This window comes from Entelurus aequoreus, linkage group LG01, assembly GCF_033978785.1.
Source record: "Entelurus aequoreus isolate RoL-2023_Sb linkage group LG01, RoL_Eaeq_v1.1, whole genome shotgun sequence".
NCBI classification, from domain to species: Eukaryota; Metazoa; Chordata; class Actinopteri; order Syngnathiformes; family Syngnathidae; genus Entelurus; species Entelurus aequoreus.
Genome location: NC_084731.1, coordinates 54,247,738 through 54,264,364, shown reverse-complemented (window position 1 = coordinate 54,264,364; position 16,627 = coordinate 54,247,738). Strand labels below are relative to the sequence as shown.

Below are 16,627 nucleotides of genomic sequence, written 5' to 3'. Positions count from 1 at the left end.
CTCCCTATGTCTAGCATTAAAAGATTACAGTTGGTACAAAATGCGGCTGCTAGACTTTTGACAAGACCAAGAAAGTTTGATCATATTACGCCTATAATGGCTCACCTGCACTGGCTTAATGTGCACTTAAGATGTGACTTTAAGGTTTTACTACTTACGTATAAAATACTACAGAGTCTAGCTCCATCCTATCTTGCCGATTGTATTGTACCATATGTTCCGGCAAGAAATCTGCGTTCAAAGAATTCCGGCTTATTAGTGATTCTCAGAGCCCAAAAAAAGTTTACGGGCTGTAGAGCATTTTCTATTCGGGCTCCAGTACTATGGAATGCCCTCCCGGTAACAGTTAGAGATGCTACCTTAGTCGAAGCATTTAAGTCCCATCTTAAAACTCATTTGTATACTCTAGCCTTTAAATAGACCCCCTTTTTAGACCAATTGATCTGCCGTTTCTTTTCTTTTCTCCTCTGCCCCCCCGCTCCCTTGTGGAGGGGAGGGGGGACACAGGTCCGGTGGCCATGGATGAAGTTCTGGCTGTCCAGTGTCGGGACCCGGGGTGGACCGCTCGCCTGTACATCGGTTGGGGACATCTCTGCGATGCTGACCCGTCTCCGCTCGGGATGGTTTCCTGCTGGTCCCACTATGGACTGGACTCTCACTATTCTGTTAGATCCACTATGGACTGGACTTTCACAATATTATGTCAGACCCACTCGACATCCATTGCTTTCGGTCTCCCCTAGAGGGAGGGGGCTACCCACATATGCGGCCAAGGACGCACATGGGCCAAGGTGTTATTTTTGTGGGCTTGTAAATGTTTCTGCATCTCTCTCTTACACGGATTGAAAAATTAGCTTGTTGTACCTGACATTGTCATCAATAAGTCTTATGGATGGATGGATGGATGGATGGATGATGGAAGGATGGATGGATGGATAAATAGATACAAAACACAAAACTAGTGAAGTTGGCACGTTATGTAAATCGTAAATAAAAACAGATTACAATGATTTGCAAATCCTTTTCAACTTATATTCAATTGAATAGGTTGCAAAGGCAAAATACTTAATGTTCAAACTGGAAAACTTTGTTATTTTTTGCAAATATTAGCTAATTTGGAATTTGATGGCTGCAACATGTTTCAAAAAAGCGAAAGCCATTTATCAACAACACCCAGAAACGCTGCCGGCTTCGCTAGGCCCGAGCTCATCTAAAATGGACTGATGCAAAGTGGAAAAGTGTTCTGTGGTCTGACGAGTCCACATTTCAAATTGTTTTTGGAAACTGTGGACGTCGTGTCCTCTGGACCAAAGAGGAACAGAATCATCCGGATTGTTATAGGTGCAAAGTTCAAAAGCCAGTATCTGTGACGGTATGGGGGTGTTTTAGTGGCCAAGGCATGGGTAACTTACACATCTGTGAAGGCACCATTAATGCTGAAAGGTACATACAGCTTTTGGAGCAACATATGTTGCCATCCAAGCAACGTTATCATGGACACCCCTCCTTATTTTAACCACACAATGCCAAGCCACAATCTGCATGTGTTACAACAGCATGGCTTCGTAGTGAAAGACTAGACTGGTCTGCCGTTAGTCCAGACCTGTCTCCCATTGAAAATGTGTGGCGCAATATGAAGCGTAAAATACCACAACTGACACCCCGGACTGTTGAACAATTTAAGCTGTACATCAAGCAAGAATGGGAAAGAATTCCACCTTAAAAGCTTCAAAAATTGGTCTCCTCAGTTCCCAAATGTTTACTGAGTGTTGTTAAAAGGAAAGGCCATGTAACACAGTGGTAAAAATGCAATGTGTTGCTGCCATTAAATTCTGAGTTAATGATTATTTGCACACAAAAAAATTATGTTTCTCAGTTCGAATATCAACTATTTTTTCTTTGCAGTCTATTCCATTGAATATAAGTTGAAAAGGATTTGCAAATCATTGTATTTAGTTTTTATTTACGATTTACACAACGTGCCAACTTCATTGCTTTTGGGTTTTGTAGATAGATAGATGGATGATAGAAGGAAGGATGGATGGTTGGATGGATGGATGGATGGACAGACGGACGGACGGTTAGATGGACGAACGGACACATAGACAGACAGACAGATAGATGGATGATCACAATTAGGTTTTGGCCTTGGTCTTGTTTGATGACATCATCATATTAAACATTTGCCCATGTGACAATGGGCCTGCAAGACTGTAACAAAGAACGCGTGATTGGTCAATAGACTCATGCTGCTCTCTCAGTGGATTACCTCATTTGTCAGCCTGGCAGTGGAGAGAAGTGAAGTGAAGTGAAGTATGAAGTGAACGGCAGAAGCGGGGATCGAACCTGGAACCCTCAAGTTGCTGGCACGGCCACTCTACCAACCGAGCTATACCCCCGAAAGAGAGAGAGAGAGAGAGAGAGAGAGAGAGAGAGAGAGAGAGAGAGAGAGAGAGAGAGAGAGAGAGAGAGGTCCCACTCATAAAAGTGTTAAAGTAAGTTAAAATAAAGTCTTATATATTTTATGTCCTTTTTGTCAAAATTGTCAAAGTTTCTTGTATGGTAAAAACACAAACAATGCAATATCTCCAACCCCCAATTCAAATGTCAAATATTTAATGTGAAGTAATTGAAGTCTTAAATAGGTCAATCATTCACAACTACATTGATTTTGATTCATTATTGTTTGACTTTTGTATATTTTTTAAAAAAACAACATTATAAGACCCGGGGGATCCAGAGGCGTTCCCAGGCCAGCCGGGAGACATAGTCTTCCCAACATGTCCTAAACACCTCCCTAGGGAGGCGTTCGGGTGGCATCCTGACCAGATGCCCGAACTACCTCATCTGGCTTTTCTCGATGTGGAGGAGCAGCGGCTTTATTCTGAGTTCCTCCCGGATGACAGAGCTTCTCACCCTATCTCTAAGGGAGAGCCCCGCCACCCGGCGGAGGAAACTCATTTCGGCCTCTTGTACCCGTGATCTTGTCCTTTCGGTCATAACCCAAAGCTCATGACAATAGGTGAGGATGGGAACGTAGATCGATTGGTAAATTGAGAGCTTTGCCTTCCGGCTCAGCTCCTTCTTCACCACGACCGATTGATACAGCGTCCGCATTACTGAAGACGCCGCACCGATCCGCCTGTCGATCTCACGATCCACTCTTCCCTCACTCGTGAACAAGACTCCTAGGTACTTGAACTCCTCCACTTGGGTCAGGGTCTCCTCTCCAACCCGGAGATGGCATTCCACCCTTTTCCGGGCGAGAACCATGGACTCGGACTTGGAGGTGCTGATTCTCATCCCAGTCGCTTCACACTCGGCTGCAAACCGATCCAGTGAGAGCTGAAGATCCTGGCCAGATGAAGCCATCAGGACCACATCATCTGCAAAAAGCAGAGACTTAATCCTGCAGCCACCAAACCGGATCCCCTCAACGCCTTGACTGCGCCTAGAAATTCTGTCCATAAAAGTTATGAACAGAATCGGTGACAAAGGGCAGCCTTGGCGGAGTCCAACCCTCACTGGAAACGTGTCCGACTTACTGCCGGCAATGCGGACCAAGCTCTGACACTGATCGTACAGGGAGCAGACCACCACAATCAGACAGTCCGATACCCCATACTCTCTGAGCGCTTTCCACAGGACTTCCCGAGGGACACGATGGAATGCCTTCTCCAAGTCCACAAAGCACATGTAGACTGGTTGGGCAAACTCCCATGAACCCTCAAGGACCCTGCCGAGAGTATAGAGCTGGTCCACTGTTCCACGACCAGGACGAAAACCACACTGTTCCTCCTGAATCCGAGGTTCGACTATCCGGCGTAGCCTCCTGTCCAGTACACCTGAATAGACCTTACTGGGAAGGCTGAGGAGTGTGATCCCACGATAGTTGGAACACACCCTCTGGTGCCCCTTCTTAAAGAGAGGAACCACCACCCCGGTTTGCTAATCCAGAGGTACCGCCCCCCGATGTCCACGCGATGCTGCAGAGTCTTGTCAACCAAGACAGCTCCACCCGGCTACCCCGAACTCCTCCCATGTCTGAGTTTTTGCCTCTGCGACCGCTGAAGCTGCACACCGCTTGGCCTGTCGGTACCTGTCCGCTGCCTCCGGAGTCCTATGAGCCAAAAGAACCCGATAGGACTCCTTCTTCAGCTTGACGGCATCCCTCACCGCCGGTGTCCACCAACGGGTTCTAGGATTACCGCTACGACAGGCACCAACTATCTTGTTGCCACAGCTCCAATCAGCCGCCTCGACGAGGTGCGGAACATGGTCCTCAATGTCCAGCACCTCCCTCGTGACATGTTCAAAGTTCTTCTGGAGGTGGGAATTGAAACTCTCTCTGACAGGGGACCCTGCCAGACGTTCCGAGCAGACTCTCACAATGCGTTTGGGCCTGCCAGGTCTGTCCGGCATCCTCCCCCACCATCGCAGCCAACTAACCACCAGGTGGTGATCGGTAGAAAGCTCCGCCCCTCTCTTCACCCGAGTGTCCAAAACATGAGGACGAAAATCCGATGACACAACTACAAAGTCGATCATGGAACTGCGGCCTAGGGTGTCCTGGTGCCAAGTGCACATATGGACACCCTTATGTTTGAACATGGTGTTTGTTATGGACAATCCGTGACGAGCACAAAAGTCCAGTAACAAAACACCACTTGGGTTCAGATCCGGGTGGCCATTCTTCCCAATCACGCCTCTCCAGGTTTCACTGTCGTTGCCAACATGAGCGTTGAAGTCATCCAGTAGGACAAGGGAATCACCCGGGGGAGCACTTTCCAGTACTCCCTTGAGTGTATCCAAAAAGGGTGGGTACTCTGAACTGCTGTTTGGTGCGTAAGCACAAACAACAGTCAGGACCCGTCCCCCCACCCGAAGGCGGAGGGAGGCTACCCTCTCGTCCACTGTGCAGGCTTTGAGCCGGGGGGCAACAAGATTTGCTACCCCAGCTCGTTGCCTCTCACTGCGTGCAACGCCAGTGTGGAAGAGAGTCCAGCCCCTCTCGAGAAAACTGGTTCCAGAGCCCTTCCTGTGCGTCGAGGTGAGTCCGACTATATCCAGCCGGAACTTCTTTACCTCGCGCACTAGCTTAGGCTCCTTCCCCCCCAGCGAGGTGACGTTCCACGTCCCAAGAGCTAGCTTATGTAGCCGAGGATCAGACCGCCAAGTGCTCTGCCTTCGGCTGCCGCCCAGCTCACAATGCACCCGACCTCTATGGCCCCACCCATGAGTGGTGAGCCCATTGGAGGGGGAACCCACGTTGCCTCTTTGGACAGGCCCGGCCACCAGGCGCTCGCCATTGTGTCCCAACTCCGGGCCTGGCTCCAGAGGGGGACCCCGGTGACCCGCGTCCGGGCGAGGGAAATCTGAGTCCTTGTTGATGCATTCCCATAGAAGTCTTCGATATAAATAAATAAATTAATTAATTAATTTAAAAAATGCAATATCTTCCCTCCAAAAACTCAAAAGTCAAATATTTGATGTGGAGTAATTGTAGCCTTAAATATGTCAATGTTTCACAACAACATTGATTTATATTCATAATAATTGTTTGAGCATTGACTGTTTTAAATACAAATAACACAACATTATAAGACTCTTGGACCTTTGAGGGTCCTACTCATAAAAGCGTTAAATGTAAATATTATTTTTTGTTTACTTTGAACGCTTAAACCTTTAGATCAACTTCCGATATTATCTGTTGATATGCAATTGTTGTTATATATTTATGTTTTCTCATGTTTTATTTCCTTTTATTCAAATAAAACCCACTTTTTTTATTTTAGCAAAAAAAAGCAACATTTCCCCTCAATAACTCAAAAGTCAAACATTTGATGTGGAGTAATTGTAGCCTTTAATATGTCAATATTTTACAACAACATTGATTTGGTTCATAATAATTGTTTGAGCATTGACTGTTTTAAATAAAAACAACAACATTATAAGACCCTTGGACCCTTGTAGGTCCCACTCATAAAAGTGGTTAAAAGTAAGTCATATATTATTTTTTTATTGATTTTAAATGCTTGATTCCCTTGATCAACTTTAGAACTATCCGTTGATATAAACTTGTTATTAAGTGTTTATGTTGTGCATGTTTAAGTCCCTTTTATTAAAACATTTTTTTTTTTGTATGGCAAAAACATTTCAATGTTTTCCCTCCAAAAACTCAAAAGTCAAACATTTAATGTGGAGTAATTGTAGCCTTTAATATGTCAATAATTCACAAGAACATGGATTTTGATTCGTAATAATTGTTTGAGCATTGACCGTTTTAAATAAAAAACAACAACATTATAAGACGCTTGGACCCTTGCAGGTCCCACTCATAAAAGAGGTCAAAAGTAAGTCATATATATATATATTTATTAATTTAAAACGCTTGAATCTCTAGATCAACTTTCGATCTATCCGTTGATATAAAATTGTTATTATATGTTTATGTTGTGCATGTTTAATTCCCTTTTATTGAAAAAAAAAGATATATAATTTTTTGGATGGCAAAAAAAAAAATCGATATTTTCCCTCAAAAATTCAAAAGTAAAAAAATTGATGTGGAATAATTGTAGCCATAAATAGGTCAATAATTTACAAGAACGTTGATTTTGATTCGCAATAAAATTTGGCGATTAAAATATTTAATCGCGATTAATCGCAACTCGTCCATATTTAACTCAAAATTAATCGCTATAATCGCAGCTGGTAGAATTGTTCATCATTGTGTGAATGCTCCAAAGCATAGTTTTCTACACCAAAATTCAACTATTTATTAAACTTCTTCAACTTCTTCTTCTTCTTCTTCTCCAGATTTTGGCGCGCTCTAGCTTCCACATTTTTCAACCGATTCAAACCATTCCACCTTCAACACATTCCACCAACCTGGAAATTCAAACCAATTTTTTTCTGACTTCAAAAAAATTCCAGGATTTTCCAGAATTCCTGGTTTTCCAAAGTCTCTTTTCCACCTTTTTTCTGGCGACTACTCCTACATTTTTCAACGTATTTCAACCGTTCCACTGTCAAAACATTTCTCTTAATTAGGACAAAAAACAAACTTGTTTTTTGAACTGGAAAAATTCCCGGTTTTCCCAAATTTGGCACCAACAATTTCAACTCATTCAGACCATTCAAGTTTTTTACCATTTTCAAAAAAATTCCCAGTTTTCCCGAAATTCCAGGAATTTCGTAATACCATTTCTCAATTAAACACGTTACTACTTCAACATTTCTCCACCGATTTGAAAAATTCCAATACCAATCATTTCAACTTATTCAGACCATTCAAATTTTATACCATTTTCGAAAAATTTCCGCTTTTTCCGAAATTCCCAAATTTTTTGAAATTCCTATTGAAATCAATGGTACATTCTTCAAAGTTCTAGAACTCCCACATTTTTCATCTGATTCCAACCGTTCCAACGTCAAAATATTCAGCCTGTTTGGAATAGTGTGCTTTACTTCAACAGTTCTAAAAACATTCCAGGATTTCAGTTCAACTTCAGCTTTGGCGCAGTCACACGCAATTCTTTCAGGAATTGCCTCATCTAGTGTACCCTCGACAGATCATTTTCAGGGCGGGTGGCTTCATATTGCTGCATGACAATGTTTTAACCTTCTCTATTAATGAATAAAATCTTTATTATTCAGCTTGCTAATCATTCTGTAATTGAGGACTCGACCAGAACGTGTTATAAAATAATTTACACAATATTTCAGCCAGCCAGAAAAATCCCTAGCATTTCTTTAGGTGGAAATATCACAGAGTAACACCACAAAACATCTTTGACAAAGCATGTTCATAATGTCATGTCAGGGTTTCCCCTAAATTGAAAAAATACCTGTGGCGGTGGGGGCGTTGTTAGGTGAGTGGTCGATATGACATCATCGCATGCATGATTTGCTCCGATGCATATATTCTTTAAAAAGGCAAAACTGTGAATACGTGGACTATGGGTTGTTTATTTTCCCGAGATGCAAGTAAAGCTGGATCGGACATGGCTTGGAGGTGAGTACATATTTATTTAAACACTAACAAAAGGAACAAACGAAAAGCGCGCACAAACTTGGCTATAAACAAAATTAACACATAAACAGACGTAAGGACATGAAACAAAACTTACTTGGTAAAGCATGGAAAGATCATAGAACTATGGCATGGACGCGTAATCATGGAGGTATCAGAGTTAATGTCGCCAGGCTGACTTCCTGGCAACAATGGGCTTAAATAATACAGACATGATTTGTGACAGGTGCGCGAGTGCAAAACGTGAGACAGGTGAAACTAATGAGTAGTCATGGTGACAAGGCAAGGGAGTGAAAGCAGGAACTAAAAAGTGTCCAAAAACCAAGCAGAACATAACTAAACAAAAACATGATCAACAGACATGACAAAAACAATGTGAATATACATTCAAAACACATCTGTTATTATTATGTATTGTATTAACATATATATATATATTTTTTTACATAATATCGTTTTGTTCTATTTTGAAATTGTTGTTGCAAATTTTTTTTTCTTCAATCCTTATAGTCACTTTTTCTGTAATAAAAACAATTGGCAACAAATCTAGCATCTTTTTTGGTGTTATTGGAGACTGTACTCGTGTTTTAGAGACTCTGTTTAGTTTTTGTCGCCCCATGTCCGTGACAAAAAGAGAGCCTGACGTCACACTTGCTTCGCGTTGCTGGGAGCCTTTCTCTCATTAAAAGCCGCCAGTGTCATCTTAAATTGTAAAGATGGCTGTCCGAGGGTATATCTGGAATATATTAAAGTACGTCCATCTTACTTACTAAATCAGTCACAGCAAAAATCTAAATGTTATGTTATCACTGCACTTTAATCGTAATCTGAACAAATAAGTGAAGCACCACCCACGTCTCTTCTTACATGGAAAAATAGTCCTTTCTTGACAGGAGAACAACTTGCCATGGCTTTGAACCTGATATTTCCATAAGGTAGACTTTCTTTCGTCCATTTCTGCTCGCTTGTGGCTTATCAGTAGCAAGTGAACTGCAGCCAAATTCCCCACTACGGCATGGCAGGAGGGTCAAAAAAGAAATGTTTGCATTAATCGCCTGTTAAATAAATTAGTGCCGTTATTGAAATTTATAGTTAACACATTATTATCGCGTTAACGTTGACAGCCCTATTTATAATCACTATTAAAAAAAAGTCGATACTGCAGTACATCCAGAATGCTGCTGCTCGAGTCCTGACTAGAACCAGGAAAAACAACCTTATTAGTTCAGGGCTGAGGTCACTGCACTGGCTTCCTGTCGCTCAGAGAATACACTTTAAAACAGTTCTCCTTGTGCACAAGTATTTTCCTGGTCTTGGTATTGAAACTATCACAAGTCAGTAGGCAGTGCTTCTTTCTCCCGCATGGAAGATGACTTTGATCATCATGGCGCCCATGACGGCTGCCTCTGTGCTCTCGTGCGCTCTGTTTTGTTTGTTTATGTGCGTAAATAGTGTGTCCGCGTGCTCTTACACCCGCGAAGAGCTACTGAACATCAGATCCATCACCCCTACGGACTTATTACCGGTCATTTTAGCGTCAGCTGCGGATTTGGTCCATTATTTGATCAAAAGAGGGAAACCGCACCAAAGAGGAAAGCGAGCGGGCGCCCTTGTCCGTCTACGCAGACGGGGTTTACGCACGCCCTTATCTGGCATCTTTCTCTCCAACGTCCGCTCACTTGCCAACAAGATGGATGAGCCAGTGTTGCTGATGAGAAGAAACAAGGACTTTTCCTCATCTTGTGTTTTGTGCTTCACTGAGACGTGGCTGAGCGCAAGTGTCCCGGACAGCGCGGTTCAACTGGAGGGCTTTCATCTTCTCCGCGCAGACCGAGACGCGGGGCTCCCTGGCAAAAAAAGAGGCGGTGGAGTCTGCTTCTTCATCAACAACAACTGGTGTACAGACGGTGATATCACAACACTACTCTCCTGCTCTGGAATATCTTTTCATCTACTGTAAGCCCTTTTACTCACCGCGTGAGATTGTTTCATTTATACTGGTGGCAGTCTACATACCGCCAAGCGCGGACGTGCATGACGCTCAGCACATGCTTGCAGACCAGATCTTACATGTGGAACGGTCTTTTCTGGACTCTCTTGTTATCGTGCTTGGTGACTTTAACAAGGGAAATCTGAGTCAGGAATTACCCAAGTATAGGCAGTTTATTAAATGCCCGACCAGAGAGGAGAACACTTTGGATCACTGTTACACCACAATAAGCAAGGCATATCATGCAGTCCCGCGCGCTGCTCTCTGACTATCAGATCACGTGATGGTGCACTTAATCCCTTCATACAGACAGAGACTGAAACTGGCTAAACTGTTATGACGACCATTAAGTGTTTCACCGCCCAGGCTGTGGAGGAGCTGCGCGCATGTTTGGAGACGACAGACTGGGAGGCAATTGGAGCGGCCACGGACAATCTGGACGAGTATACGGACACTGTGACCTCATACATACAGTTCAATGAGGCGCGCATCATTCCAACGCGCACCAGGGCTTGTTATAACAACGACAAGCCCTGGTTCACACCCAAGCTACGACCGCTGCGCAAGAAAAAGGACACTGCGTGGAGGAGCGGGGACCAGAGTACCTACAGAGAAGCGAAGTACCACTTCAACAGGGAAGTGGAGAAAGCTAAATCTGTGTACTCTAACCATCTACAGGAACAGTTCAGCTCCAATGACTCTGCAGCTGTGTGGAGAGGATTAAGGGCCCCTACGAACTATAAGCCCAAAGCCCCCCAGGCCATGAATGACCGGACTCTCGCTCAGGACCTCAACACACATTACTGTCGTCACGAATGGCCTTCAGCTCATCAAAGCTCTGGTCCCCCCCCACCGACTCCAGCCCTACTTTAAAGGACTTAAAGGACTCCAAGGACATTAAAGGACTCCAAGAACATCATAGGACTTCATCAAAGGCCCTCTCCATCCGAGAGGAGGATGTACGCCGGCAGTTCTTGAAGCTGAACACGCGGAAGGCCCCTGGGCCGGATGGTGTCTCCCCCTCCACCTTGAGACACTGTGCGGATCAGCTGGCTCCTGTCACCACTGACATTTTTAACACCTCTCTGGAGCTCTGCCGCGTTCCGTCCTGTTTCAAGACCTCCACCATCGTCCCTGTCCCCAAGAAAGCACGGATCACAGGACTTAATGACTACAGGCCAGTGGCACTGACGTCTGTGGTCATGAAGTCCTTTGAGCGCTTGGTCCTGCCCCACCTCAAGGACATCACCGCCCCCCTCCTGGACCCACTGCAGTTCGCCTACAGAGTCAACAGGTCTGTGGATGATGCAGTGAACCTGGCCCTCCACTTCATCCTGCAGCATCTGGACTCCCCAGGGACCTACGCCAGGATCCTATTTGTGGACTTCAGCTCTGCCTTCAACACCATCCTCCCTGGACTGCTACGAGACAAGCTCTACCAGCTCAGCGTGCCCGACTCCCTCTGCAGTTGGATCAATGACTTCCTGACGGACAGAAGACAGCACGTGCGGCTGGAGAAGATTGTCTCGGACTGTCGAACCACAAACACTGGTACTCCTCAGGGCTGTGTACTTTCCCACTGGCTCTTCTCCCTGTACACAAACTGCTGCACCTCCAGTCACCAGTCGGTAAAGCTGCTCAAGTTTGCGGATGACACTACTCTCATCAGGCTCATCTCGGATGGCGACGAGTCCGCCTACAGGAGAGAGGTGGACCGGCTGGCGTCCTGGTGCAGCCTCAACAACCTGGAGCTGAACGCCCAGAAAACAGTGGAGATGATCTGGGACTTCAGGAAAGTCAAAGCTCCACCATTCCCCCTTACCCTGATTGACTCTCCCACCCCCGTCTCCATTATGGACTCCATCCGTTTCTTGGGCACCACCATCACCCAGGACCTCAAGTGGGAGCCGACCATCAGCTCCCTCATCAAGAAGGCCCAGCAGAGGATATACTTCCTGCGGCAGCTGAAAAAACTGAAGGTGCCGACCAAGATGCTGGTGCAGTTCTACTCAGCAATCATCGAGTCCATCCTCACCTCCTCCATCACCGTGTGGTTCCCCGGCGCCACAGTCCGGGACAAGCATCGACTGCAGCGCATGGTACGTGCTGCTGAGAAGGTGATTGGCTGCAAACTCCCACCCCTCCAGGACCTGTTCTCCTCCAAGACCAGGAGGCATGTGGGTCGGATCACAGCTGACTCTTCTCACCCTGGACACAAACTATTCTCCCCTCTCCCCTCAGGCAGGAGACTACGGTCCATCCAGACCCACACCTCCCGCCACCTGAACAGTTTTTTCCCCTCGGCCATCAGACACATGAACAATAACAAGATCTGATAGCTCAGGTACAGCTCATGTTATTCTATTCTGTGTTATATGTGTTTTATGTTGCACGATTGCGCCAAGTAAAATTCCTAGTTTGTGAACCCGTTCTCAAACAATGGCAATAAAAACTCTTCTGATTCTGATTCTTCTGATTGTGATTGTGCCAAACTACATCTCTGACGTGTTAGAACCATATGAACCATCTCGGGCTCTGAGAACCTCTGGGAGTGGTCTCCTGCCAGTGCCCAGAGTCAGGACTAAAGGCTGTGTTTCAGTTTTATGCTGCTAAAATCTGGAATAGTCTTCCTTAAGATGTGAGACAGGCTTCAACGTTGGCAATGTTCAAATCACGGTTGAAAAACATTGTTATTAAATTGTGCAATAATAGTTTGTGATTCTACTTTTTAAATTTTTTTTATTTGAATAAAAATCTGTGAGGACCGATTCAAAATTGTGCTTGCTGACAAACATATTTCGGGCTCGTCCATCTTGGATATTCACAGTGACTACAATGCCTCAGAGTTTAGAGAAGGCTTCTGGTCAAAATGGCACCACAATGAACTGTACGGTTGTAAACTCTTTGTCCTTTCCCCCCCCCCATCGCCATAGCTACAAGCGAGTGGTGACCCGTCGGCGAGCCGGCACGGCCGTGTTGCTGTGCTGGCTGGTGTCCATCCTGGTGGGCCTCACGCCGATGTTCGGCTGGAACAACCTGCGGCATGTCGGTAACAATGGCTCCCTGATGGTGATCTGCCAGTTTGAGACGGTCATCAGCATGGACTTCATGGTCTACTTCAACTTCTTCTGCTGGGTGCTGCCCCCCCTGCTCCTCATGCTCCTCATCTACGTGGAGATCTTCCACATGATTCACAAGCACCTCAACAAGAAGGTGAGACCGTCTCTGGGAATCGGTTTAGCATTGATGACTGAATGATTCATTCATTCATTCAGAACATACAGTGCAGCCGGAAAGTATTCAAAGTGCTTTTTAACCTTCCTTTCTTAACTCTGACCGGGATTCGGGAACAAAATGGCATCTAACAAGTCTATAGTACTCTCTTGTCCTTTGTCTTTGTGCAGGTGAGAGTGAGCCATGTGGACCCCAGCCATTACTTTGGCAAGGAGCTCAAGCTCGCCAAGTCCTTGGCCCTCGTTCTTCTACTGTTCGCGGTCAGCTGGCTTCCCCTTCACATCCTCAACTGCATCACTTTATTTTGTCCGGCGTGTAACAAGCCGCCGTTCCTCATTTACGTGGCCATCCTCCTGTCCCACAGCAACTCCGCCGTCAACCCCGTCGTCTACGCTTTCGGCATTAGGAAATTTCGCACATCCTTCGGGAAAATTTGGAAACAGTACGTTCTGTGTCTGGATTCGGACGGTCAGCTTCCTCAAAGTGTGAGTCAGAAGAGACACAGGCGCGACGATCTCGAAAACGACGATGATGATGATGTGTGATCTTTGGCAACTAACATCTACCCTACTCTGTGACCTCAAAGCCTGAGGAAATACAGACGGACCTTGGAAAGCTTCTACTGTAGATCGACTTCATCCAGAACTCTCCGTTCCTTGTTTCCTGGCGCCAACTGGCCACGGGGAGTGGAGCACATGAGTGTATTGGCTTGGTTTTGAACAATTTCCCTTGAGGATCATTAAAGTTTGTCTAAGTCTAAGGATGCCCTTCCTACGCAACCTAGCTGGGAATCGAACACATGAAAGGCAGAGGCGCCTCCACCAGGGACTCCGTCCAGAACTTTCGAAACTATGAGTACGAGATAATTAGACACTGACTCCGATGGGAATGTTTTTGTTGATGTCTCTACCAGCTACCAGTTGTTGATGTCATTCGGGAAAAGAGGCTTACCAGGAATTGGAATAACTAAACATAGATCTTGTGATTCACATGAAGTATGACAGTGAGCACTCTTTGTAGTTTTCTCAGCTAAACTGAAATGTGCCACATTTAGGGGAATGTGGTATTGGTTTGACGGGCAAAGGGCCAAACAAATGCTTTGAGAGGGACAAAATGGAATGTTGGCTGCATGGATGCAAAAAATGTGATCCCTCGGCATTAGGAAAACACCACAGAAGGTGTGACTGGGGTCAGATTGATAAAGCTACCAACCACTAGTTGTGTTTCCATTGCAGTTTTTTGCAAAATAAAAGCGACATTTAAAAAAATTCGACAAAGTACATTTTCGACTCATAAGTGTTTCCATTAACCTCTAAAGGCCTTAGTGGCCACATGCGTGGACAGCACCTTTTAGCTCTTATTTCCAAAATTGTGTACACTACTGAATTGGGGTCTTATGCCGACATATGGACACTTATACTGCTATCTGGTGGTGTCAGAAGAGTATAACATACAATTAGAGATGTCCGGTAAATGTTTTAGAATGTAATATCGGAAATATCGGTATCGTTTTTTTTATTAGCGGTATCGTTTTTTTTACATTTTTAAATGTTTTTATTTTTATTAAATCAACATAAAAAACACAAGATACACTTACAGTATAATTAGTGCACCAACCCAAAAAACCTCCCTCCCCCATTTACACTCATTCACACTCATTCACACAAAAGGGTTGTTTCTTTCTGTTATTAATATTCTGGTTCCTACAATATACTGTATATCAATATAGATCAATTCAGTCTGCAAGGGATACATCTATAGTTATATTTTGATGAACAATCATAAATGAATCTTTCAGCACATACACAATGTTGACATCTAGAGTTATATTTTGATGAACAATCATAAATTAATCTTTCAGCACATACACAATGTTGACATCTATAGTTATATTTTGATGAACAATCATAAATTAATCTTTCAGCACATACACAATGTTGACATCTATAGTTATATTTTGATGAGCAATCATAAATTAATCTTTCAGCACATACACAATGGTGACATCTATAGTTATATTTTAATAAACGATCATACATTAATCTTTCAGCATATACACAATGGTGACATCTATAGTTATATTTTAATAAACGATCATACATTAATCTTTCAGCACATACAACATTTTAACATCTAAAGTTATATTTTGATAAACAATCATGAATAAATCTTTCAGCACATAGACAATGTTGACATCTATAGTTATATTTTGATAAAGACGGGGAAAACATGCTACTCGTAAATGGCGTGTGTAACAACAACAACAAACATGGCCGTAGACACAAAGTTCAATCATAAAATACAACTTTATCCGAGCAAAAACGATGCATATTTATCCAGGAGAGTCTTGATACCATTGTCCTTGACCAAGACACACACAAAAAAGTTGTAGACCTCCGTGCTTTTCCAAGTTTTCATCTGTTTTGTCGTGTAGAATGATGTCTGGAGCACAATAGTTCATATGTCTGGGAAGATGACCGACGTATAATCCTTGATATCACGCCAAAAATCTTTTTTTTTTATAAAGTATAGGATCTATTTCATTGCATGGTTAGATGTTTTGCTCGGATCTGCTTTTTTCGTAATCAGATAGTTTGCGCGCTGCTTGCTGTACAACAGCCATCTTGGCTTGGTTAACCACCACTGGTTAGAAAACGAAGGTAACGAAAAGGGATTTTTGGGAGAGAATTGTGAACGACAACATTTACAGACGAATTGTGGATTTCGGGCATGTCGGTCTCTCTGAGCATGCGGGTCGGGAAGGAACACCGTGAGACGGTTCGGTGTTAGGTGCTCTGTAAATGCGGAAAAAGTGCCGTCATGGTTTTGCGACACACTTCAATTTTGAAACGTCTAAAAAAAACACCTTATGGGAGCTTGAAAATATTTTTGAGATATTTGAGAGTTTTTTCGTAATATGGCTGTTTCTATAACGAGGTTCTAATTGCGATATTTAGACTTTGCGCATTTCTCGGGGTAATGGAAACGCAGCTACTCACATTGCTGTTCTTGATGTATAATTTGTTTTTTCTTCAAATAGTAGGACTGAAAACATAACAGCAACACACCCAATACTTATCGCATTTTCCGGACTATAAGCGGCACTGGTGTATAAGTCGCGCCCACAAAATTTTAGAAGAAAAAACACATTTTCATATACTAGCCGCACCGCACACTCTTGGCATTCTCTCGATGAGCTTCAAGAGGTAGTCACCTGAAATGGTTTTCACTTCACAGGTGTGCTTGAAGCTCATCGAGAGAATGCCAAGAGTGTGCGAAGCAGTAATCAGAGCAAAGGGTGGCTATTTTGAAGAAACTAGAATATAACACATGTTTTCAGTTATTTCACCTTTTTTGTTAAGTACATAACT

At 44.0% G+C, this 16,627-nt stretch overlaps 1 protein-coding gene across 1 annotated transcript in view; it reads left to right on the top strand.

Annotated features, from left to right (window-relative positions):
• The window catches only part of LOC133654365 (adenosine receptor A1-like), a 43,137-nt gene extending 26,711 nt beyond the window's left edge, over positions 1-16,426 (top strand). Inside the window, exons 2-3 of the mRNA XM_062054689.1 lie at positions 12,956-13,235; positions 13,427-16,426. Coding sequence (XP_061910673.1) covers positions 12,956-13,235; positions 13,427-13,801 — 655 coding nt within the window. The 3' untranslated portion in view covers positions 13,802-16,426. The remainder of the gene's footprint in view (positions 1-12,955; positions 13,236-13,426) is intronic.
• The last annotated feature ends 201 nt before the right edge of the window (positions 16,427-16,627 follow it).